Below are 25,022 nucleotides of genomic sequence, written 5' to 3' on the forward strand. Positions count from 1 at the left end.
AAGTTCTTTCAAGGTAGTGAGAAAAAGACCAATATCTTAAAAAAACAAACAAAGAAGCTCAAATAGGCAGTACGCAGGAGAACAAATACAAATGGTCAGTAATATGAAAAACTTACAGCTCCCAGGGCATTCTAGTCAAGGCACATAAAAACAGCGGGGAATGCTAATTTTCAAAGATTGATTAAATTACCGAGAATGTTTCTCCACTGCAGGCAGGGGTGTAGGGAAAGGGCTAATTTCATACTGCTGATACAGTGTACACTGGCACCAAGTTAACAAGGGAGTTTAAATTAGGGAGCATACATCAATGCTGTAAATAGCAGTGATTTGTATCATGAGTTCTGTGGCATGTTAACTGCTATAGATTTGTGCATTGTAGTTTATAGATTTTTATTTTATTTAATTTTTAGTTTTTAATAATATACTCCCAGACTCGTACATAATAGAGGCATATATCTCTTTTTTAAAAGCATGCTTTTAGATAATGGAAGGGAGCCTATTTGCATCAAAAAAATCTTTAGAAAAGATGAGGAGAAGGATTTCTCTTAATAATGCATGACCTTTTTTGGTTTAATATGAGTAAGTTATCAGTACAGTAAGTAGTTTAGCTTTGCAGTTAGAGTGAGGTACACCTAGGCATTCACATGGGTTGGGTTGATTAAGGGGGCTCCTGATTAAGTCCAGAGATAAACAAGTCTAATTCTGTTCAGTATCCCCAAAGAGTCAGGAGCAATCTTTATTAAATTGTAGAGATGGGTTTGAGGAAAGTAGTATTTTAGGAAAACTACCCTGGCAGCAGTGAGAATAGTCTGGGAGCTATTTCATAACTGTAGGCTTGAAATCTTGATGGTCACAAAGGGGGGAAGAGGAAATGCAGTGACTCTGAGACAGGGCAAGGAAGCCCAGCTGAATCTGGTGGCTGGTAACATGTGGAAGGTAAAGGACACTGAAGGAATGAATGGTGGGCTCCTTAGCAGAAACAGGGCCAGCAAGAGGGTGCTGCCATTTTGAGGAGGGCCATGAGGAGTTCATTCTTAGAGTCCACTTTGCCATGATGATGGTGCCCTTGTGTTCTTGGGATGGAGAGGATGTGGGGTATGGTGCAGGGGAGATTGGGGCTTGAGAATAAGTTAGCTGGTGATGTGGGTTTGGTGACAGTAAAAAGCTGAGAGCTAGACATTCAGAGATGGGTAACGATCAAAAACCAGCCTTGGGCAACACGGATCCATAGTTAGCCTCCTTGGAGAAGGGTTGCATTGGAGAGTTAGAGAATTTGGCATGTCTAGACAACTCTGTGTTTATACAGGGTGGTCATTACTGTTCTTGTCTGGTTTTCTTTACAGGAGAGCTTCTCTTTCATGGTGACTTGTCCACACTCTTGTTTTTCCTTTTCCCAGGCAGATGGTACACTCCAGCTTCTCTAATTTGATCTCTCCCTATCCCATTATTCATTCTAGGAAGCTTAACTCTTCTCATACAATATTCTCCTCCTGCCTCAGTACAGCCTCTCCTACTCTAGACCTATACCATTCCTTCATTCTCAGAGGAAAAGATACCATCTTCCGCTATAAAAGTTACCCACCATTTGTCCAGTAGAACCTTTCTCCCTTCACCTCTGGGGAGTGTTGCTGGTTCATTTATATCTTCCCCTATCTGCATTGCCCTATTCCTTTCTCCTTTGGGTTATATACAGAGCTTTGAAGAGAGAGCACAGATTTCATCATGGGCAGAATCAGTGGGAAATGAGCCTTTTCAGGTCACACCTCTTAAGCAATTTGATTTTTTATGTAGTCTACTCTTCAAAATATGCAAAAAGATGTTTCCAAAGAGTGGTTTTCAAACCATGAAATCCCAACAAGTGAAGGGGTTGGGCCCCCGAGCCTTCTGAAAATAGAAGCTTCTACCTCAATTTCTATCAGAGCAACTCTTTCTAATTTTGATTAAGAATTTATTTTGGCAGATTATTTTGTGTCTTAAAAACAGTGAGCCATTGATTTAAAAAATAAATCATGGGCCGGGCACGGTGGCGTACGCCTGTATTCCTAGCACTCTGGGAGGCTGAGGCGGGAGGATTGCTTTAGCTCAGGAGTTTGAGACCAGCCTGAGCAAGAGTGAGACCCTGTCTCTACTAAAAATAGAAAGAAATTAGCCAAACAACTAAAAATAGAAAAAAATTAGCCGGGCATGGTGGCACGTGCCTGTAGTCCCAGCTACATGGGATGCTGAAGTAGGAGGATTGCTTGAGCCCAGGAGTTTTGAAGTTGCTGTGAGCTAGGCTGATGCCACGGCACTCTAGCCCAGGCAACTGAGTGAGACTCTGTCTCAAAAAAAATAAAAAGGAAATCATCGCGTGTATTTCCATAAGTTAAACCCACTATATGTTAGCACCTTAGCTGGTTTCATATTACAAAGAATCTGAAGGAAGTTACATTATATTGCACACTGATTGCTTTCCTAGCTTATCACTGGAAAGAGATTACAATATTGTAAGGTAAAAATAGTATTAAGAAAAATTATTTCTGTAAGTAACCGACATAAAAATTTTGACCTAGTTGTCTCCAGAATGAGGCCTGTCTCCCAAAGGCTTCAGAATGACCTCAAGGAACATTGTGTACAGCCTTAAGAAAAAATTGACCCAATAAATGTTCTGTCTAAAATGAAGTCTAATTCTGGGTATCTTTTAGGAAGTGATGAATACAAATATTGTATAGCCAAATAGAAAGTAATAGATTTGGACATTAATCTTTGTGTTTCCACACACAAATACACACACGTGTAATTTTTCTATGATGTAAATTGTGTGCCTAGAAACAGTTTAATCAATTGTTCCCTTTGGAGCTAGTCTGACACCACGGCACTCTAGCCAGGGCAACAGAGTGAGTTGGTGTCTCAAAAAAAAAATTAAATAAAATAAAATTTTAAAAAGGAAATTTTTTCAGCTTTATTAAGGTCTAACTGACAAATATGTACGTATTTATAGCATATAATGTGATATTTTGATATATGTATACATTGTGAAGTGATTAAATTAAACTAATTAACATATCCATCACCTCATGTATTTATCCTTTTTTGTGGTAAAAAAATATATATGTTTATTTCAGAGTATTATGGGGGTACAGTTGTTAAGGTTACATACATTGCCCTTGTCTCCCCTCCCCCCTCAAGGCAGAGCTTCAAGCATGTCCATGCCCCAGACGGTGTGCATCACACTCACTGTGTATGTATATACCCATCCCCTCCTCCTCCCGCCCACCTGCCCCACACCCGACAAATGTGGTGAAAATATTTAAAGTCTATTCTGTCAGCAATTTTGAAGTATACATTATTATTAACTATACTATATAATAGATCTTCAGAACTTCTGTGATCTGACACTTTGTACCCTTTGACTAATATGTCTACCCATTCCCCCCACTCCAAGTCCATGGTAACCACCATTTTACTGTCTGCTTCCATGAGTTTGACTTCTTTAGATTCCACATATTAGTGACACAATGCAGTATTTGTCTTTCTGTGTTTTGCTTATTTCACTTAGAATAATGTCCTTCAGGTTTATTCATGTTGTTGCAAGTGACAGGTTTTCTTTAGTTTTTAAGGCTGAATAGTATTCCATTGTGTTAATATACCACATTTTCTTTTCCATTCATTGTTGATGGACACTTAGGTTGATTTCATATTTTGGTTATTTTGAATAGTGTGGCAAAGAACATGGGAGTACAGATGTCTCTTCAACATACTGATTGAATATCCTTTGGTTATATACACAGAAGTGGAATTGCTGAATCATATAGTAGTTCTATTTTTAATGTTTTTAGATACCTCAACACTATTTACTGTAATGGCTATAGTAATTTATATTCCCACTCAGTGTACAAGGGTTCTCTTTTCTCCATATTCTTGCCAGTACTTATCTTGCATCGTTTTTTTGAGTCAGAGTCTCAGTTTGTTGCCCAGGCTAGAGTGAGTGCCATGGCATCAGCCTAGCTCACAGCAACCTCAAACTCCTGGGCTCAAGCAATCCTTCTGCCTCAGCCTCCCGAGTAGCTGGGACTACAGGCATGTGCCACCATGCCTGGCTAGTTTTTTCTCTATATATTAGTTGGCCAATTAATTTCTTTCTATTTATAGTAGAGATGGGGTCTTGCTCTTGCTCAGGCTGGTTTCGAACTCCTGACCTTGAGCAATCCACTCACCTCGGCCTCCTAGAGTGCTAGGATTACAGGCGTGAGCTACTGCGCCCAGCCATCTTGCATCTTTTTGATAATAGCCATTCTAATAGGTGTGAGCTGATATCTCATTGTGGTTTTAATTTGTATTTCCCTGATGATTACTGATGTTGAGCATTTTTTCATGTACCTGTTGGCCATTGGAATGTCTTCTTTTGAGAAATATTTATTCAGTCCTTTGTACATTTTTAAATAGGGTTGTTTTTTTGCTATTATATGAAATCCTTATATGTTTTAGATATTAACTTCTTATCAGATATGTGGTTTGCAGATATTTTATCCCATTCCATAGGTTGTCTCTTCACTCTGTTGATTTTTCCTTGCTGTGTAGAAGCTTTTTAGTTTAATGCAGTCTCATTTGTCTGTTTTGTTATGTTTCTTGTGCTTTGGGGGTCATATACAAAAAGTCTTTGCCAAAACCAATGTCAAGAAGCTTTTCCCTATGTTTCCTTCTAGTAGTTTTACAGTTTCAGGTCTTATGCTTATGTCTTTAGTCTGTTTTGATTAGATTTTTGTATATGGTGTGAGATGAGGTTTTAATTTTATTCTTTTACATGTAATATCCAGTTGTCCCACCACCATTTATTGACAAGACTATCCTTTCCCCTTCATATCTTTGTCGAAAATCTATTGACTGTAAATGTGTAGTTGTATTTCTGAGCTTGGTGTTCTGTTCCACTGATTTAATGTGTCTTTTTTTTTTTTAATTTAAATTATTTTCTAAACTATTTTAATTATTTCTTTCTTTCTTTTTTTTTTTTCTGGTCCTCTGTTTAAAAAGTTTGATGGTTTATGTGTCTTTTTATGCCAGCAGCATGCTATTTATTTCTATTGCTTTGTAGTAGATTTTGAAAGTTAGTACGATGCCTCTAGATTTGTTCTTTTTGCTGCTTTGACTGCTTTGACTATTTGGGGTCTTTTGTAGTCTACAAATTTTAGGATTTTTTTTTTCTATTTCTGTGAAAAATGTCATTAGAATTTTGATAGAGATTGCATTGAATCCATAGATCACCTTGGGCAATATGGACATTTAAACAATATTAATTCTGCCAATCCATGAACTTAAGATAACTTTTTGTTTATTGTTGTCTTTTTCACTTTCTTTTATTGTTTTATAGTTGTCAGTGTATGTGTCTTTCACCTATTTGGTTAAATTTACTCCTAAGTATTTTACTGTTTTTGATGTTATTATGTATATGATTGTTTTCCTTTCTTTTTTTGGATATTTTGTTGTTAGTATTTAGAAGCTACTAATTTTTGTATGTTGATTTTATATCCTACAGTTTTACTGAATTTATTAGTTATAACAGTTTTTCATGGAATTTTCTATGTATAAAATCATGTCATCTGCAAACAGGGTCAATTTAACTTCTTCCTCTCTGATTTGAATGCCTTTTATTTCTTTGTCTTGTTTAATTGCTTAGGCTAGGACTTCTTCCAATACTATGTTAAATAGAAGTGTCAAGAGAGGACAACCTTGTCTTGTTCTAAATCTCAGAGGAAAAGCTTTCAACTTTTCACCATTGATTATGATGTTACTTGTGGGTTGGTCACATATAGTCTTTTTTATGTTGAGGGAAAGTGAAACAAGGAGGAAAAAGTGGCCAATAAATGGTGGATTACTAAGCCAGCTCTCACTGTGGGCAACTGGTACTTAATTCTGTGGGGGAAAAATTGGGAGTCAGTGTAGAACACTTACGTTAGAGTTATGCCACCTGAGGAGTGAGGAAACTGAGGTAGTTATGCACTAACATCTTTAGTTTTTGGTTGAGGGCCGTTTTTGAGGGGTATGTAGGTGGCAGAGTAGGTTATAGGGACAGGAAAAGCCCTTAGATAGAGAAATGGAGCTGCTGGTCGTTGGAAGCCAGGAACTGGAGTAAGGAGAAGGCAAAAGGTGGGTACCAGCAGCATCCTCTATCTCAGGCTTCTGATTGAACATTGTGGTTTAATGACAGGGGCACCGTGGTCTCCAGAATAGACTGACCCATGTCCGACATCTAGCGGGTACTCTTCAATAGCCTTTAGTTCCATCTCCCTTTGAAAAGGCAAGGGAAAACCTATCACTTTTCTATGTATTTTAATGTTTCTTTAAAAATCATCTCAAGCACCTCTGTGTCCAAGCATGTTTAAATCAGCATACCTAGAGCTACACCTAAGAGGATCTCATTATGTGGCAAACATAGTAATAGGTTCTGGGGATAACAGAAATGAAAGACATAATCCCAGCTTAGAGGAGCTTCTGGGATAGCAGGTGATTATTGGATGACTTACCTAGAGATCCTTTCTCCAGTGAGCAAGGACTTCAAGTGAATCAATGAATCAACAAACATATGTATGTAGGTGCATCAAAATTGGGGGCAAACATTCTTTACTTTCAGACCCTGGCTGGCTCTGCCTTGTTGGCTGAATGACATTTGACAAAACAATATCCAATCTCTCTGAGCCTCAGTTTCCTCAGCTATAAAATGGGGTTACTAATACCTGCTTTGTGGGATTGTTTGAGGATTAAATGTGATAACCTTGAACAATGGCCTGGATTTGGATAGAAGACATCACAAGGGACTCAAGGAGGAGAGGCTCAATGGATATGTCACTAAAACTAGAGTAAGACAACAGAACAAGGAAGAAAAGCAGGTCTGGCGGGTCGATCATGGAGGATGTTCAATCTCAAGGAAAAATAGGCTTTGGTTACTTTGCTGCAGACTGTGAGGTCTTAGTGTGCCTGAGTCAGGAAGGGAGAGTGAGGGAAGGAGCCTCCAGTCTTCACACTATTTTGATATTCTTGGCTGACCCAGCTATTCACAGGACTTAGAACTAAACCTTTAAGGAGCTTGCTTTTCTGCACCTCTGAATCACAAGCCTACAAATCCTGGACTCATGTCTAGGACCTTAGAGAACCCCCCACCCCCATGGCATGGTAGCGAATTTCCTTAATGGAAACATAAAAACTTGACCCTGTCATGGCCAGACTTGGTGCTCTCAGTCCTGGTTCTTTAAGTTTACATTATTTAACTACATTAGCCACTGGACCGTCTTAGTGTTGGATAGGAAGGCTGAGGCTCAGCAACATGGTAGTCTCTTAATTATAAGTAGATTTTTTGAGAAGATTTCAGTCTTACAGGGGTTCAGAAATTTTCGCTTACTTACAGTGAGCTTAATGGATTGATGAGAATGTTTGTGAGAGAAAAACTTCTGTTTTCAAATGGGGTGTGTTGTGGTTTCCAACCGACTTCTTACATATGTTCCTTTGATCTTACCCCGTAAGCTGCTCATGTTTCCCACCTGGAGAATGTGTCAGAGGAAGAAATGAACAGACTCCTGGGAATAGTGTTGGATGTGGAATATCTCTTTACCTGTGTCCACAAGGAAGAAGATGCAGATACCAAACAAGTTTATTTCTACCTATTTAAGGTGAGATTTTAACATGTTTCAAAGGCTTTTCTTCTTTCTCTTTATGCCAGGTGATGGGTGTGAAGGCTGTCAGCTCAGGACACATTTTGCCCTCAGGGTTGCTGAAGCAGGTGCCTTCATGACAGATTCTCTAAAATGATGCACCATGCTTCTTTTTTTTAAATACTTTTTTTGTATATATATATATATATTTATTTTTTTTCTCTTTTTTTTTTTTTCTTAAGAGCAGAAGGTAATCCACCATGCTTTTAACACATCACTCTCCTTGAAGGCCTTCATACTTGTATGTATAGTTGACTATCTTGATTTGCATATGCTTAGATTTTTTTTTTCCATCCATCCAATAAATATTTACTGCACACCTGCTCTGTGCATGGCAGTAATGTAGGCATGAGGGATAGATTGCCAGGCAAACCAAAGTTCTTCCCCTCATGGAGTTTACATTTCAGTAGAAGAGACAGAATCAACAATAGATTTGCTGGTGGTGGTAAGTGCTGTGAAGAGAAACAAAGTAGGGTAACTGGAATCCATCAGAATGGCAGGGACAGTGGTGGGCGGGGGACATGCCTATGAGGAAGGGCACATAGGAAAGCCTCTCTGAGGAGAGGACAGTTGAGCAGAGATCTGAGTGGAAAATAGGAGTCATCCGTGCACAGGGCCAGGGGAAGAAATAGCCTCCCAGGCAGAGAGAAGAACAAGCATCTAGAATGTGCACCAAGAGAACTTGAGATATGGGAACAGCAAGGAGGCCAGTGAGCCAAGGGGAGGTTGCGAGGAGATGTAGTTGGAGGGGTGGCTCTAAGTCCTGTCCCTTGTGCTTCAAAGGGAGGAATCAAGATTCTCCCAATTTGTTTTGGCTTCTTACACGTGTTACCTGTGTCTTGTTGACACCAGTCCCTGATTATTGCTGCCATTCTCCGTAGCTGCCTCCTCATGCTTCTACCTCAGCTCTTTTGGGTCACATCCATTCCCTTCCCACAGATATTTGTCTTCTCAAGCTTCTGATTACAGTCAGGACTAACAGATGTGGGAGGGAAACTGGTGATGGGAACGAATAGCAAGACTTGAGGTTGCCAAAAATAGATTCATAAAGGAGGCTGCCAGAAGGAATAACCTTTAAAAAAAATAAACCTGCTATCAAGGGCATTGTAGATTATGTTGTATTGTGTAACCCTTATAAGGATGTTTAAAAGCAAAACAAAGCACTCAGAGCTTACTGGCAGGAACATTTTGCCTCTTCTAATAAGAGGTACTGTGCTTCATTTTTATATGACAAGGATAGCTAAATTTTCCATTGAGTTCCCTCTTTTGCCCTGGCTGCTAGGAATCTCAGTGCAAATTTTGTACCCAATTCCTATAGTTTTTTTCTTTGTCTGAACTTATTTGATCCATACTTTTCTCTTCTTCCCTTTTATTAACTTTTTCTTTTTCAGTAATTCCAAAGGTATATTTCCTTAAGTTGATATCACACAATATAACGCAAAAGGGGGAGATTACACAGAATTCGTTTTAAAATACACAAAGAGTCTCTCATGGAGAACATACAACCAGGAGGCCCCTTTTATTAACTTTTGCCTTTTATTGTGCTTGGCGGGGGGTGGTTTGGACGGAAAGGAGATAGGAATGAGAGGTAGAATTATAATTCCTTTTTAAACCTTTGGAATATTATTGGGGATAATAATTTTAAAAAGTTTAGTGTGAGAGAGAGAGCGAGAGTGAGAGAGAGACTATGCATGAATATGAACAGCTGGATTCCCCACAGCCATTAGCAGGCACTAGACCACTTCAGGTGTCCAGATGACAAATTGTTGACATGGCTGTGAGGCCTGAATCATCCAGATTGAACCCTGGCAGATTCATACTGTTTAGTGCTTCTTTGGAAAAAGATCTTAGTTGAAGAAAAACAAGGTCTGCATGACTGCAGCTATTATTTATCTTGGAACAGAGCTCCCTGGCAGCTCCCCACCACCCTGCTGGAAGTGAAGGTGGTGTCAAGGTTTCCATCCTGTCAGCCTCCTCTTGGTTTGAAACTGACCAAACAGGCCAGAAAGTATTGCTCTGCTTTGAAGTACATTTTTTTTTCTTCCCTTCTTACCTCCTTCATCTTTATTTTTATTTATTTATTTATTTTTTGAGACAGTGTCTCACTTTGTTGCCCAGGCTAGAGTAAGTGCCGTGGCATTAGCCTAGCTCACAGCAACCTCAAACTCCTGGGCTCAAGCAATCCTGCTGCCTCAGCCTCCTGAGTAGCTGGGATTACCATGCGCCACCATGCCCGGCTAATTTTTTCTATATATATTAGTTGGCCAATTAATTTCTTTCTATTTATGGTAGAGACGGGTTCTCGCTCTTGCTCAGGCTGGTTTCGAACTCCTGACCTTGAGCAATCCACCCACCTCGGCCTCCCAGAGAGCTAGGATTACAGGCATGAGCCACCGTGCCCAGCCCCCTCCTTCATCTTTAAATAGCAGTGTAGACATATTTGCTTATGAAAACACAATTCAAAATGTTCACCATTCTCCTCGCACCCCCCTCCCCAATTATTTTTTGGGTAAATGAGTTATAAATCATCTATTCCTTAGTTTTTGAAAGGCAGTTCCTGTGTCTCATATGTGTCAATAATTAAAAGTGTGTTATATATTTAAGTAACATTAAAAAACACTTGTCTTAGATGTTGAAAATAAACCCAATGAAAAGCTGCTTCCTAAAAGCTGAAGTATCTCTTAGTTACCTACAACTGTGGCCCAAATACCTGGGTTTAAAACCTGGCTCCATCACTTATTAAATGTGACCTTGGACAAGTTATTCTGCTTTGGTTTCCTCATCTATAAATTACAGACAATAGTAGCACCTCCAAAGGTTGTTCCAAGTAGTAAATGAGACAATGCTTGTAAGAACTATGAAGAATATCTGGCAAAAGTAAGGATGTAAATGCTTGCTGTTATTAGTATATATATATTTTTTATCTCAGCTTCTTCATCGTATAGATGAAGAAACTGAGGTTCAACATCTCTCCAGCATCTCTCTGTTAGTTGACCTCTAAATTAAAACCTCCAGTGGGCCAAGTTCCCAAATGGTCTTGTTTTAACTGGGGGAGGGGGGGGCGAATTGTAGGCAATCAGAATTATTTGTATTTAAATTTTAAGATCAATCTTTATATATTCTTAGAAACATATACAATGATATATCTTTATTGCAAAATAATTCTTGCAAAAGTGGGCATAATATAGGGAAAGGGTTAACAAATGCTTTATACTCACATTTTTCATGACACCCCTGGAGGGAATTGAGGTCCTTGTAAGAGACAGCTCGTTGGTGACACATGGTCATCTTCAGCCTTGGGTGTTCATCCATTTCCATTAACTTCTGAGAGAATAGTTGCTATAGTTTGTTTCTGTTGAAAAGGCATTGAGTGGAGAAAGGAGGGAAGGATGAAACTTAAATAAATATGTGGCCATATCATAACTGGCCCATAGGTAAAGTTACAGAAGATTCAATCAAGGGTTGAAGGTAAGGAATTTGAATGTCAAATTTATTTTCAACTTTGTTCTTAGTAAGTGGCTGTCTGTTTCCCTTTTTCTCTGATGTTTACTCTATGAGGGCTTTAAATACCAGTGGCAGGAATTAAGAGCAGTGTTTTGTTTTGTGGGCATTGAAATGCCAGAACATTTGGCCTGCATTCTACGGATAGAGGGGAAATGAAAAAAGACCGCAACAGTGAAAGTTGCCAATTGAGAACTCTGCAGACTTCCTTCCCAGAGAGCCCCTGCCCTAGATTATGCATATGACATGCAGTTGCTATAGACAGCTCCTGTCCCCTGGCCTTATTTGCGCAGACTGGGTCTCAGCCTTTCAGGTGTTTAAATAAGATTCTCCTCCAGAGCTTCAGCGCACCTGCAGTGGCCCAAATGGGCACGTGCCAAGCATGTAGGATTATAGGCCTGGGTCAGTGGGAATCCAGAAACGGGGCATAGGGTAAAGTGAGTTGGGATAGTGGTGTCTGCTGGTCATCCTGGGTGGCCTAGGTTGCCCAGAACATGAAAAGTGTCAAGTTCTTTATAGTTCTGGTCATGGGCATGAAGGCAAATTTGGATTACCTGATAGTTGCCTATTTTATTGATTTAAGAATTTGCTTACATATAGTTAAGATAAATAGAATATGATGGCTTCCTTTAATAGGCTGTGTGTGTGTGTGTGTGTGTGTATGTGTGTGTGTGTGAGAGAGAGAGAGAGAGAGAGAGAGAGAGAGAGAGAGAGAAATAGAGACAGATACAGAGACATCGACTCTGAGTTGTTTTTTTTTTTAATGATTTCTTTGCAGCTCTTGAGAAAGTCTATTTTACAAAGAGGAAAACCTGTGGTTGAAGGCTCTTTGGAGAAGAAACCTCCATTTGAAAAACCTAGTATTGAACAGGTAACAAGATAAAAAGAAGCCCTTTGTTTATTGGCTTAAGGCTGGAGAAATCCTTTAATCTCCCTTCCATACCTCTATACACTTCTTTCATTCTCCATACCTGGCTCAGAGATGTTCACGAAGTCTGCAGAAATTTTCTTGGACCCTTTGGATCAAAAGTGCATACCTAATTTGATTTAATAAGTAATCTAGTTTTTGTCTTTTAGTCTTTTTGTATACTCAGAATTCACTGTGTGTTTGGGGGAAAAAAATTAAATAGAACAAGTAGTTTGTAAGAACACATGAAATGTGCTTTTTCTTATTGTTGATGTTTTAAAATTAAGTCTTTGTCCTTTTGTTTGGCACAGTCTGAGAAAGCCTTTTGAGGTGAGGGAATTCAGTCGCAATGTGAAAAAAACATTGTAAGTCAAGCAAAAAAAGCAAAAAAGAAATGAGATTTTTGTACCCAGAAATTGACTTCCTGCTACATTATGATTCCTGGAAAGAAGCCGTTTTACACAGGGAATCTGTTAAAATCTGTAGACCTTTTCTGTTAGGTGTTGTCAGAATATCCCATCAACATCAGTTTTTAGTTTTTTATTGCTTGGCTAAATAAAAACACTCGGGACTGAATTTCTTGATGAGAGTGACTACAGAAGACATAATACCAGAGTCTTTACAAATAAATGTATTTTTATCAGTAATTTTTCAGTAGAATAAATTTTATTTTGCCTCCAAACTCTATTAAATAAGAATCCATTGTTATTTTTTATTTGAAATTAGATGAAGTAGGAATGCTCTGCAGAAAGGTTAAATTAATCCACAGCTTTTTTAAAAAAAAGCACATGATTTTGAATGACTTTTTTTTTATAAGCTTGCTGAAACCAAAAGAATGATAGTACAGGGTTTACATTTTAGTAGTTTGGTTCAGTAGAAAGCATGCTAGCAGCCTTCTGATTAATAATCATGTAAAAACATAATATTTATCCAAGAACCCCATTATATGTGAGCTTCTGTGCTGATAGTGAAGCAGGAATTATTCTGCAAAACAGTCATATTTTATTGTTTAAGAGGTTTTGACCTTTTTAGCTCGTGGTTTTTATTTTCTCTTGAATGCTTCAGGATGGCAGCAGGCGTAGAATCACAACTCACACAGCCTCTCTGTCTTGTCACTTTTCATCCACTGTGATCTGAGGCAAGATTCCCTCTGGGCACTGCTGTTGTCTTTTAGGGAAATAGAAGAGATTTTTGGGAATATCAAAATGTGTGTTCTTTGGCTAATAACCAAGATTGGCACTGGCTGTGTGGGTGTTCAGAATTAGTATGATTGCATAGCTGTATGAATAAATTGCCTTCCCTCCTTTCAAGGGTGTGAATAACTTTGTACAGTACAAATTTAGTCACCTGCCATCAAAAGAAAGGCAAACAATAGTTGAGTTGGCAAAAATGTTCCTAAACCGCATCAACTATTGGCATCTGGAGGCACCATCTCAGCGACGCCTGCGATCTCCCAATGATGATATTTCTGGATACAAAGAGAACTACACAAGGTAATCAGATGACAAGCACTTTCCCTGTGGTCCCCATAGAGCATGTTACACACATAAAATTGCTACTTGACTTCGCAAGGTTGCCCAGTTACCAGGATGACTCCATAAATTCAGAGAGAATGTCTTTATAATATAATTTGCAAACTTCTACTTTTCATTATTAGTATAATATTTGGGGGACAAGGGAGTCTTAATCATCTAGACCTATACTGTCCAATATGATAGTCACTATCCCTAGGTGGCTATTGAGCATTTGAAATGTGGCTAGTTTGAACTGAGATTTCTAATATTGTACCAAAAAAGAGTTTAAAATAGCTCATCAGTAGTTTTTTAAATATTGATTACATGTAGAAATGATAGTACTTTGGATTATTGGATCACGTGAAATACATTAATTCTGTTTCTTTTTACTTTTTCAACTGGCTACTAGAAAATTTAAAAAATATACATGACTTGCATTGTATTTCTATTGAATATCTCTGACTAGATAACTATATTATAACTTTGAAATTAATACATAGAGCCATCGCTTAAAAAAATGCAATGACTATTATAATAATGGAGTGATAGAATTATTTTAGTGAAGGAAAGATTAGCCTTATTCTAGCACCATGACAGAACTGTTATTATTATATGTATTATCTTCCAGTGTTTGTCCCTTTAAATAAAATTTTACATTAACTATAATGAAAGAAAATACAGAATTTTATAGTCTTGTAATCCCTCCCCGCCCCCACTTAACATCATATCAAACATTTCACGGGTCCCCTTATAGTCCATTGAGTTGATGTACCATAATTTACCTAACTATTTCCCTATCAGAGGACATTCAAATTCCTCTAATATTCTTGGACTGAGCACATATATTTTTTCTAAAGTAGAGATTTTTTTTTACTGCTTATGAACTTCAGAATAATAGAATTGGCCTTACAAATCTTAAACATGGACCACACAAAATATAATGACCTATCTCATTTGTAAGAGAGTTGGACTTGGATCATATATTCTACTCATATTTTTATAACTTTCTTCCATTTTTATTTTAGAGGCACATCAAGCTTGCTTCAGGAAATATTATGGAGTTTTAGTATATATATTTATATATGTGTGTGTATATATATATATATATATTTTTTTTTTTTTTCCTAATTTGAAGTAGGCAGTGTCCAGACCACTTGTGCCTAGGTTATTTTCTGTAATAGCAGATGACATGGAGGAATAGGAATAATTTAAAATAAGCTTTCCTCTCTGTCATTTATTGAATTCATGAATAATACCTCCACTCCCCTTTCTTTCTCCCTATTTTTATAATATATACAATTTGAGTTATTAAGTATTTTCCCCTTAATAATTGGCATTTATAGGAATTGCAGATTTCTTCAAAAAAATTTTTTTTATCTTATCTTTATTTCTACATCCTTCATTTCAGGGTTTTACATTAATAGTTCTAAGCTGGGCACAATAGTGTGTTCCTTGTAGTCCCAGCTATCTGGAGGTTGAGTGGGATGATTGCTTTAGGTGGCAGTTCAAGGCTGCAGTGCGTTATGGTCTCACCTGTGAATAGCCACTGCACTCCAGCCTAGGCAACATGGTGAGACCCTGTCTCTTTAAGAAAGAAAAAATAGTTTTATATTATTGTAACTCATTTATAATAAGAGTTGAGATAATAAATCTTTCAAAAATATATATCTTTTAACCCCATTTGTGAACGATTGACACAGTTGAATATTTGTCAAAGCCAAATCCTGAATGTACTTGTCACTCTTAACAGAGAAAATAACTGTTTGATCAAGACAAAGGAGAATGAACTGTGAAGCAGCTTGGGAGACATTACTGTATTTTAGAAAACAGAATAAAAGTATGATGCACCGTTTGGGAGTTACCAAGAAATGTGGGACTCCTATAAATACTTAAGAAGTAGTAAAAATAGAAATTGGACTTTGAATGCTGGGTTTGAATTATGACTCCATCTCTCCCTAGCTCTGTGGTCTTTAGGCCAGTCACTGTACCTCCCTGACCTTCAGTCTCTTCCTCTGTCCAAGTCTCATGAGTGTTGTGGGTATCCGATGGGTGGTTTGTGTGCAGTGTCTAGCACATAGGATGGGTGCTGGGAAGATGCTTGTCATCATTTTCCTCCAATTAACATTCTCTAAAATTCAGTCACTGCCAACATGGGGCTGTTAAGCTAGAGCCTTAAACATACAATTGAATGAAGGTGTAATTATTTGAATGTCACTTTAGAAATTAAGATAACAGGGAACAGAAAGACAGTAGAAGGGTCCTTTATAGTCCAGCATCCTGAGCCAACCCTGTGGCGAAGAGTGGAGTCAGACAATGGTTAAGAGAAACCTGCTGGGAGAAACTGAAAGGAATATGCCCCTGATCAGTTGTGAAACCTGCCGATTTCTAAGTGGAATGTAGACCAAGAACCCCTGTTAATAATGAATAAGGAAATGAAGGCAGACAACACCCACCTCTCCTGCTTCCCCATCATGCCGTGTTGATGAGGAAAGGGAAGTAGAGAGGAACAACCTGTGAAAATTAGGAGAACTGGTAATTGTTTCAGAATAAAACCTCACTGCCATGACTACATTGGGGAGTTTAAAAAACCACATACCACACAGCATGGTGTCTCACTGATACTAATCGACTTAAAAATGGGTAATATTACAGGCTGCAGGCACCAGCAGGCTTTATCTTGATGTTGCTGTAAGAGAACCTCAGAACCTATAATGCTGGTTCAGCTTATAATTTGCAGCAGTTACTCTAGCAATTAGAACAAAGGGACTGAAACTTCTGGAGCACATCATCAGCATGAAAATGGGATTAAATAGGATTCTCTGTGGAAAAGACTGGACTCGGAAAATGACTGTGATCATTACAGAGCTGACTAGTGGAGATTTATCCGAGAAAAAATTTAAAAGCAGATTGAACAGTAAAACTGCTTAAATTACTTATCCTGTCTGTTCCGAATTAAGGAAAAACAAATATTCTTATATTAGTATATATTAACTATATATTAAAGACACTCCCAGTCATCACTGTGGTTTTAGAAAAAAATCTGGGCAAACATTTGAAGTCCTCTAAATTTTGTGATGGTGCACTAATATAATTCCATGAAGAAATAACCTGAAAAGAAAATGTCAGGGGAATATGACTTCTTAAAATACATCTGACCAAGGGAACCTGCTAAAGGGAAGTGGCAAATAATTAGTCTTACATTTTGAGCTGGGCAGAACTTCTGAAGGTTAATAGTTACTCCCACACTGGGGAGATGTTTAATAAGAATACCGAGCAGGTTAGAACCAACTTGATTTGGGGAAACTGGTTTTATGTAGCCATTGTTCTGTGAAGTACAGCCTGTCCCTGTGTGTACTAAGCATTCATAATTAGGGATATGAGTCTAGAATAGAATTTATCAGGAAGCATGGAAAGAACAGTAAACTAGTAGACAGGAAATCTAGCTTTTAGTATGGACTCTTTTTTTTTTTTTTTTTTTTTTTTTTTTGAGACAGAGTCTCACTTTGTTGTCCAGGCTAGAGTGAGTGCCGTGGCGTCAGCCTAGCTCACAGCAACCTGGGCTTGAGTGATCCTTCTGCCTCAGCCTCCCGAGTAGCTGGGACTACAGGCATGTGCCACCATGCCCGGCTAATTTTTTATATATATATCAGTTGGCCAATTAATTTCTTTCTATTTATAGTAGAGACGGGGTCTCGCTCTTGCTCAGGCTGGTTTTGAACTCCTGACCTTGAGCAATCCGCCCGCCTCGGCCTCCCAAGAGCTAGGATTACAGGCGTGAGCCACAGCGCCCGGCCTAGTATGGACTCTTAATAGTTCACAGGCCTTTAGTTCCCATGAACTAGAATAAGTCAGATAATTCCTGAAAACTTCAGGATTTTCAGTCCACCAGATAAATAGGATGACATGGTCTTCTGCATTCATATTTTTCAATTCTATTCATGTTTTTTTTTTTTTTTTTTTTTTTTTTTTTTTTTTTGAGACAGAGTCTCGCTTGTTGCCCAGGCTAGAGTGAGTGCCGTGGCGTCAGCCTAGCTCACAGCAACCTCAAACTCCTGGGCTCAAGCAATCCTTCTGCCTCAGCCTCCCGAGTAGCTGGGACTACAGGCATGCGCCACCATGCCTGGCTAATTTTATATATATATTAGTTGGCCAATTAATTTCTTTCTATTTATAGTAGAGACGGGGTCTCGCTCTTGCTCAGGCTGGTTTCGAACTCCTGACCTCGAGCAATCCACCCGCCTCAGCCTCCCAGAGTGCTAGGATTACAGGCGTGAGCCACCACGCCCGGCTCTATTCATGTTTTAAAGAAAGCAAGGAGATTGCAAATCATGATGATGATGTAAAAAGTATGAGAGAGTTATTTGAACATAAATACCATAACAAAGGCCATCTCTATTAGACATACAAAAATGAATAAACTATCATTTTATTTCTTTTTGGAGACCTGAAATCAGTCATTTAGGTAAAATCTTTTCCTACGGTTAAATCTTTGGGGTAATATATGTGCCCATGGATGCCCATTTCCTTCTTTCTGTCTCACTACATGCAATGAACACGTCAATTTATTAAAACAGCACCCGTCCCCCCCAAAATGAAACAGAACCACAAGTTGACTCAGTTTCCTTGTCTTATTTGTTATATACTTTGCAGATTATAAAATAAGATTAATCCCTGGAAGTAAAAACAAAACAAAGCAAAAAAAAAGCATAAATCGAGGTCCATAAAATGATTCTTAGAGGAAATGAATGGGAAATCATTATTTGAAAAATTTTACTAGATAATAACTATCTATGCTGTCTCCTCTACCCTGGGAAGATTGAGTGACCTGTTAAGCACTTTTGGATATGATTTTATGATAATATTTATAACCTGTCATCTCTGTAGCAGAAATAACATTAGTCTTAGAGTCTCAGATATCTGTGGACTGCTCTTCAGACATCTGATGGAAATGTTCTTTAGACTCTAAATCAGCACTGCCCAAGAGACACATAATGTGAGCCACAAATGCAAGCCATGTGTGTCGTTTTAAATGTTATAGTAGCTACATTAAAAACAAAGCAGGAAACTAATTTTAATAATATATTTTGTTTTACCCAATATGTAGAAAAATATTGTCATCTCACCATGTAATCAATGTGAGCACTTATTAAAACTTTCTTTTTTTGTACTAAGTCTTCTAAATCCAGTGTGTATTTTACACTTACAGGACATCTTAATCCAGTGGCTAAATTTGAAACAAAGCTAAATGGAGTCCTACCAAAACAATAAAATTATGTTTAATGGAAAAATATTTTACATTGTTTCCATTTAAAAGTGAAATTGAAATTGATTAAATAAAAAAAAAATCAAACTCCCCTGTCATACTAGTCACATTGTAAGTGCTCAGTAGTTACTTGTGGCTGGTGGCTATAGTATTATACAGCATAGATATAGAATAGTCCCATTATCACTGAGAGTTTTAATGGACAGGCCAGGCACAGTGGCTTGCACCTGTAATCCTAGCACTCTAGCAGGTCGAGGCGGGAGGATCACTTGAGGTCAGGAATTTGAGACCAGCCTGAACAAGAGCGAGACCTTGTCTCTACTAAAAATAGAAAAAATTAGTCAGGTATGGTCATGTGCCCCTGTAGTCCCAGCTACTTTGAGGCTGAGGCAGGAGGATCACTTCAGCCCAGGAGTTTGAGGTTGTTATGAGCTATGATGACACCACTGCACTCTAGCCCAAACAACAGAGTAAGACTCTGTCTTAAACAACAACAACAAAAAAAAAAAAAAAAAAAGAGAGAAAGTTTTATTGGACCGCACTGTTTTTAAAACAGTCACGCTTCACGTAACAATGTCTCCGTCAACCACAGACCACATATATAATGGTGGTCCCATAAGATTATAATACCATATTCAGGCCGGGCGTGGTGGCTCACACCTGTAATCTTAGTACTCTGGGAGGCTGAGGTGGGAGGATTGCTTGAGCTCAGGAGTTCGAGACCAGCCTGAGCAAGAGCGAGACCCCGTCTCTACTAAAAACAGAAAGAAATTAGCCAAACATCTAAAAATAGAAAAAAATTAGCCAGGCATGGTGGCGTGTGCCTGTAGTCCCAGCAACTTGAGAGGCTGAGACAGGAGGATCGCTTAAGCCCAGGAGTTTGAGGTTGCTGTGAGCTAGGCTGACGCCACGGCACTCTAGCCCGGGCAGCACAGTGAGACTCTGTCTCAAAAAAAAAAAAAGATTATAATACCATATTTTTACTGTACTTTTCTATGTGTAGATATGTTTAAATACATAAATACTTGCCACTGTGTTATAATTTCCTACAGTATGCAGTATAGTAACATGCTGTATAGGTTTGTAGCCTAGCCAGGAGCAATAGCCTATGAAGCCTCAGCGTGTGCCATTTATGTTTATATAAGAACGCTTTGTGATGTTCCCACAATGACGAAATAGCCTGACCACACGTTTCTCAGAACACATCCCCTTCGTTAAGCAACACATAATTATATTAAGTCTTACAAATAGTCTTTTGATAGCCAAAGTTTCATGGCACTAAACTTCTCATTTTTAAGGTTTGTGACTGTTTATTTAACTCTTTACATTTATCATTTCATAATTAGTTATTTGAGAGATTGACCTCCCCTGAGTCCCAAATATTCTTTTGAGTTCATTGAATGGCCCCTGACCAGCATCCACCAAAGACTGGCTTTGGAGGTGGTGAATTTCTATCCGAAGCACCTTTGTGAATTGCAAATTAAATGCCCTTTCTAGTTTTTTCTACTGCCCTTTCTTACTGTTTCAGACAAGACACAACACTCACCATGCCTATTTCCATGTTATAAACATATGATGCTGTTTAGGTGTAAATTTTTAAGAGAAAAAAGTTGAAAGAAGGAATAGGAATAGCATCAGGGTTTTAAGATTTTAAATCTAGGCAGATGAATTAACACCAATGAAAGTTTTCTTCCCCAAAGGTGGAACACCCCCCAAACCACCACTATCTCCATCACCAACACACACACAGAGGAAATGTGATATAATACAGAATAAGATTTAAAAAAATAAGTCAATAGGTATGAGTAAATTAATATTATTCCACTCATCATTAAGGGGCTCATGGTTTATTGGGAACTTCCTATCGCAGGTTGGGCACATTAGAGAGCTTCCCCTCACTTTAAGGGAGAATAGGAAAGCATATAGGAGAATTTTTTTTTAAACTGTCTATATTTTTATTTCTTTTTCTTTCATTCACAAAAAGTAACATACTATATACACTGGTCTACACTTCCCATATACTGTGTTTTCACTTACTCTATCCTGGAGATCCTGTATTGAGCAGCACTGTCCAATGGAGTAGCCACTAACCATATATGGTTATTAAAACAAACATTTAGCAAGATTAAAATTTAGTTCCTTGGCTTACCTCTCCACGTTTCCAGTGCTCAATAGCCACATGTGGTTAGTGGCTACCGTTTTGTCCAAGAATAGACAATTTCTGTCATTACAGAACGTTCTGTTAGAAAGCAGTGGTAGGAGAAGAAATTTTAACTTTTGGAAGCAGTCCTGTCCTACAAGAGGATGATTTGGATCTGCTACCAAGGAATAAGAATCTACGAAATAACACTTCTACTCTCTACCCTCCACTGGTGCAGCGTGCTTTCTAAGTTGGATGACCTATATAGCCAGTGTACCCTAGAACTGTGGGCAGATCTCAAGAAAACCCCTGGTTTCTCTGGTCTGGGTCCTCCTTGAGCCTTGTGCAATGCGGAAGTATATTTTTGACTTTGAATCTGAGTCATTGAAAAGCGTACCTAGGCGACAGATGGTGGAAGCTTATTACTTCCTGCATTTTGAGTGAGTTTTGAACAGTCTTGAAGATCTTTATCTTCCCACCAAAGCTTCGGTGATATGTGAGTGCTGCGTACGCATTTTAAAGAAACCTTAAATTTTACTCAGAAGACAAGGTGGTGGTGAATTCTGATTCTTTTACAAAAGGGACTTCCTCAGCTTCCCCTTTAATTTTTTCTTTTATTTAAACTGCCACTTATGTACCAGAAACTCGAATTACACCATGCACTTTGCGTACAGTATCTCATTTAATGTTCACAAGAACCCAATGAAGTAGGTATTATTGTTGTCTCCATTTTACAGGGAAGGAAATGGAGTCTGAATAGCATAATTAAATGTCCTAAGTCATGCAGCCAGTTAAGCGGCAAAGCAGGGATTTGATCCCAGGACTGTTTGACTCTAGGACTCACTGCATGATGCTGGAGAATAGGATGATTTTAACAGAACTGGACCTAAGTGATGGTATAAGGGCTAGCTAGTTGAATTCCCCAGTTTCACTAGCTAGTACTGATATTGCCTCTTGTCATTGTAGGCCTAGCTGCTGTTTCTGTGGTTAATAGTATAAGAGTAACCATAATTGGATATTTCAGAAGACCTAGGGGTTTATGAGTTATTGATGGTGCTTGTCTCCCCTTGCTCAGGTGGCTGTGTTACTGCAATGTGCCACAGTTCTGTGACAGTCTACCTCGGTACGAAACCACACAGGTATTTGGGAGAACATTACTTCGCTCAGTCTTCACTGTTATGAGGAGACAACTCCTAGAACAAGCAAGACAGGAAAAGGACAAACTGCCTCTTGAGAAACGAACTCTAATCCTCACCCATTTCCCAAAGTAAGGAAAAGTTCTTGTTGGTTTTTAAATTTTTTTTTAATTTATTTTTTTCAGCATATTATGGGGGTACAAATGTTAATGTTACGTATACAGCCCTTGCTCCCCTCCCCCCTCAAGTCAGAGCTTCAAGTGTGTCCATCCCCCAGTTGGTGCGCATCGCACTCACTATGTATGTATATACCCATCCCCTCCGCCCCCACCTGCCCGACACCCAATAAATGTTATTCCTATATGTCCACTTATGTGTTGATCAGTTAATACCAATTTGCTGGTGAGTATATGTGGTGCTTATTTTTCCATTCTTGCGATTCTTCACTTAGTAGAATGGGTTCCAGCTATAGCCAGGAAAATACAAGAGGTGCTATATCACCATTGTTTCTTATAGCTGAATAGTACTCCATGGTATACATATACCACATATTATTAATCCACTCATGTATTGATGGGCACTTGGGTTGTTTCCACATCTTTGCAATTGTGAATTGTGCTGCTTGCTGGTCTTTCTTTAATGCCAGGTCTTGCAGTTGCTGAACACAATGCCAAAACCTGCATAAATAACAAGCTCAGGAATGATAGGAAAAGCATCCTAGAGAGGAGGGAGAAACGACCTTCAGTTCACTTTGTGAATCTTCTTGGGCATTTTCCAGTCCATTTATTAGCTTGACTTTGTGCAGACTGTAGTCATTGCTCCCTCAACCCCACCTCATCCTACCTGGGGCATTGTCTGTGAGTCTCATAGAATATGGCAGTGCTTTGTTTTTGTATTCAGCTGCTAGGAAGCAAGGGAGGATAGGGGAGAATGTGTAGATGTAGTTTCCAGCCACTCAGAAGTGGTGCAGGAAAACTCAAGTGGCAGGGTTATTTTTACCCCTTCTGCTTCTTCAGTGCTTTCTAAGCACTGGTGAACCACCCCCTCCCTCATTATAGTATGCTAACCCCCACTAATCTTTGGAAACTAGACTGCAAGAGCAGGGCTGGACAGGAATAGAGGCCTCCTTCAGCATGATCTTTGGACTTCTGTAGTCAGTTTATTGTAGAAAATACATACTCTTGTGCCCCATGTTGCTTGTACCTGCCAGATCTCCAAAACATAAAGAATCATTTAAATATTTTTGAATGAGGAAATGTGTCAAAGCAATAGAAAGTTGCAGTGCTGCACCATTGGCCCTGGAAATGCATTTTTAATGCTAAGAATCAAAAATGTAAGCTAAGAGGCTGGGTTCTAGAGCAAGGGGCTGAGAGTGCAGTTGATGACTTATCATGGAGCAATGACTGCAAGACACGAAGGAGACAGTTCACTGTGTGATTGTTATTCTACCTACATCGGCATTGCTGGGGGAGGTAGAAGGTATAATTTGAATATGCTTTCTAAGGAGGATGCAGCCTTCCTTCCCTACCCCATTGACATCTGCTGATGTGGAGCATAGAATTTGAGAGGAGATATTAGATTCTTGATCAAAGATTAATGAAACCCTGTTTTATTTGAGAAATTAGGTTTTTATTATTAAGATACTATTACTAAATTATCTAATTTGTATCTCAGTAAAAGATAGTTTTAATCCTTTAAAATAAGTTGGGTCCAAAATAACAACCACCACCACTAAAATGGTTTTCTGATAGATTTGACTGACAAACTGTCAGTTTAACCCAAATCCTAAACTTTAGATAGAGGATGTCATGGGTAATTCTGATGGGCTTTAGCTGAACACTCAACATTTGCATGTATATTTTAGCATCCCGATGGTCAAATTTTTCTTAAGAGAACGAGGTTCTCTCTTTCTTAAGAGAAGCACTTAAACTGCAGTTGGATGTTACCCCAAAGGGAGGTTATAAATTCTGGGCATGCTCATGTATTTCAGTGGCTGCCTTTTAACTGGTCTAAGAGCCTTTCCTTCGAGATAAAAGCAATTTTCATACTTATTTCTCTATCACACTTGCCACAGAAGTAACATTTTATGTTTTTGGATGATAGCTCTCATCTGTCTCTGAGTCAAGGAACAAGAGACAAAGAGTATCCTTCCTTTTTCTAACACACACACACAAACACACACACACACACCTGTTATGGTGCTTAAAGAGAAATTTTAATTACTTTGCATAGTAACAATTTTTTTCCCGCAGCAAATTCGTTTTACTTCTTGCAGATATATTTGCTAATTATAGTGTGTTTTGTTCCTTCAGCCCATAGTTTTGGCATGCATATGCTGTTGAGCTAAAAAATCAATGCTGCTTTCTTTTCTTCTCTATTACTAATGGTGGGGTGAAACTACCACCCACTTCTCCTTTTAAATCCCTTTTCATTGAATATGACAACATTCGGGGCTGCTGGGGATTTATACCTCCAGTTTTGGCAGCAGAATCACACATACTGAAGCCTGAGGTGTTATTTGAGTCTTGGGTACCATTTCAGCGTGAGAGCTGGGACCAGCACCAGTGAGGTCTCTGCCATTTTCAGATGTATTTTCAGAGCTTATATCCTTATCTTCCTATTCTTCATATATGCTGCCTTTGCTTCCACTTGGCTTTAACTTGTGCCTTTCCCCCATCCACCTATTTACTTTTTTAAAAGTTTAGCATCTGTATTTCATTGTATTATAAAAGTGATAAATGCACATGTTGAAGAAAATTTGGTTCAGGAAAAAAACAAAGAAGAATAAAACCACCCATAGCCTCATGACTCTGAACTACTTTTAGTGTTTTTAGTACAGTTAGCCTAAGGTGGGACTTGTATCTATATTTCTTTCTTTC

General features: G+C 38.5%; 1 protein-coding gene across 3 annotated transcripts in view; it reads left to right on the forward strand.

Moving 5' to 3' along the window:
* KAT2B (lysine acetyltransferase 2B) overlaps positions 1-25,022 on the forward strand; it is a 100,661-nt gene that overhangs the window by 37,023 nt on the left and 38,616 nt on the right. For all 3 annotated transcript variants that reach the window (XM_076005651.1, XM_020290022.2, XM_076005653.1), the window contains exons 3-6: positions 7,495-7,640; positions 11,962-12,054; positions 13,402-13,583; positions 22,083-22,274. In XM_076005651.1, the coding sequence (XP_075861766.1) occupies positions 7,495-7,640; positions 11,962-12,054; positions 13,402-13,583; positions 22,083-22,274 (613 nt within the window). The remainder of the gene's footprint in view (positions 1-7,494; positions 7,641-11,961; positions 12,055-13,401; positions 13,584-22,082; positions 22,275-25,022) is intronic.

The sequence above is a fragment of the Microcebus murinus genome, chromosome 1, assembly GCF_040939455.1.
Source record: "Microcebus murinus isolate Inina chromosome 1, M.murinus_Inina_mat1.0, whole genome shotgun sequence".
Taxonomy (NCBI): Eukaryota; Metazoa; Chordata; class Mammalia; order Primates; family Cheirogaleidae; genus Microcebus; species Microcebus murinus.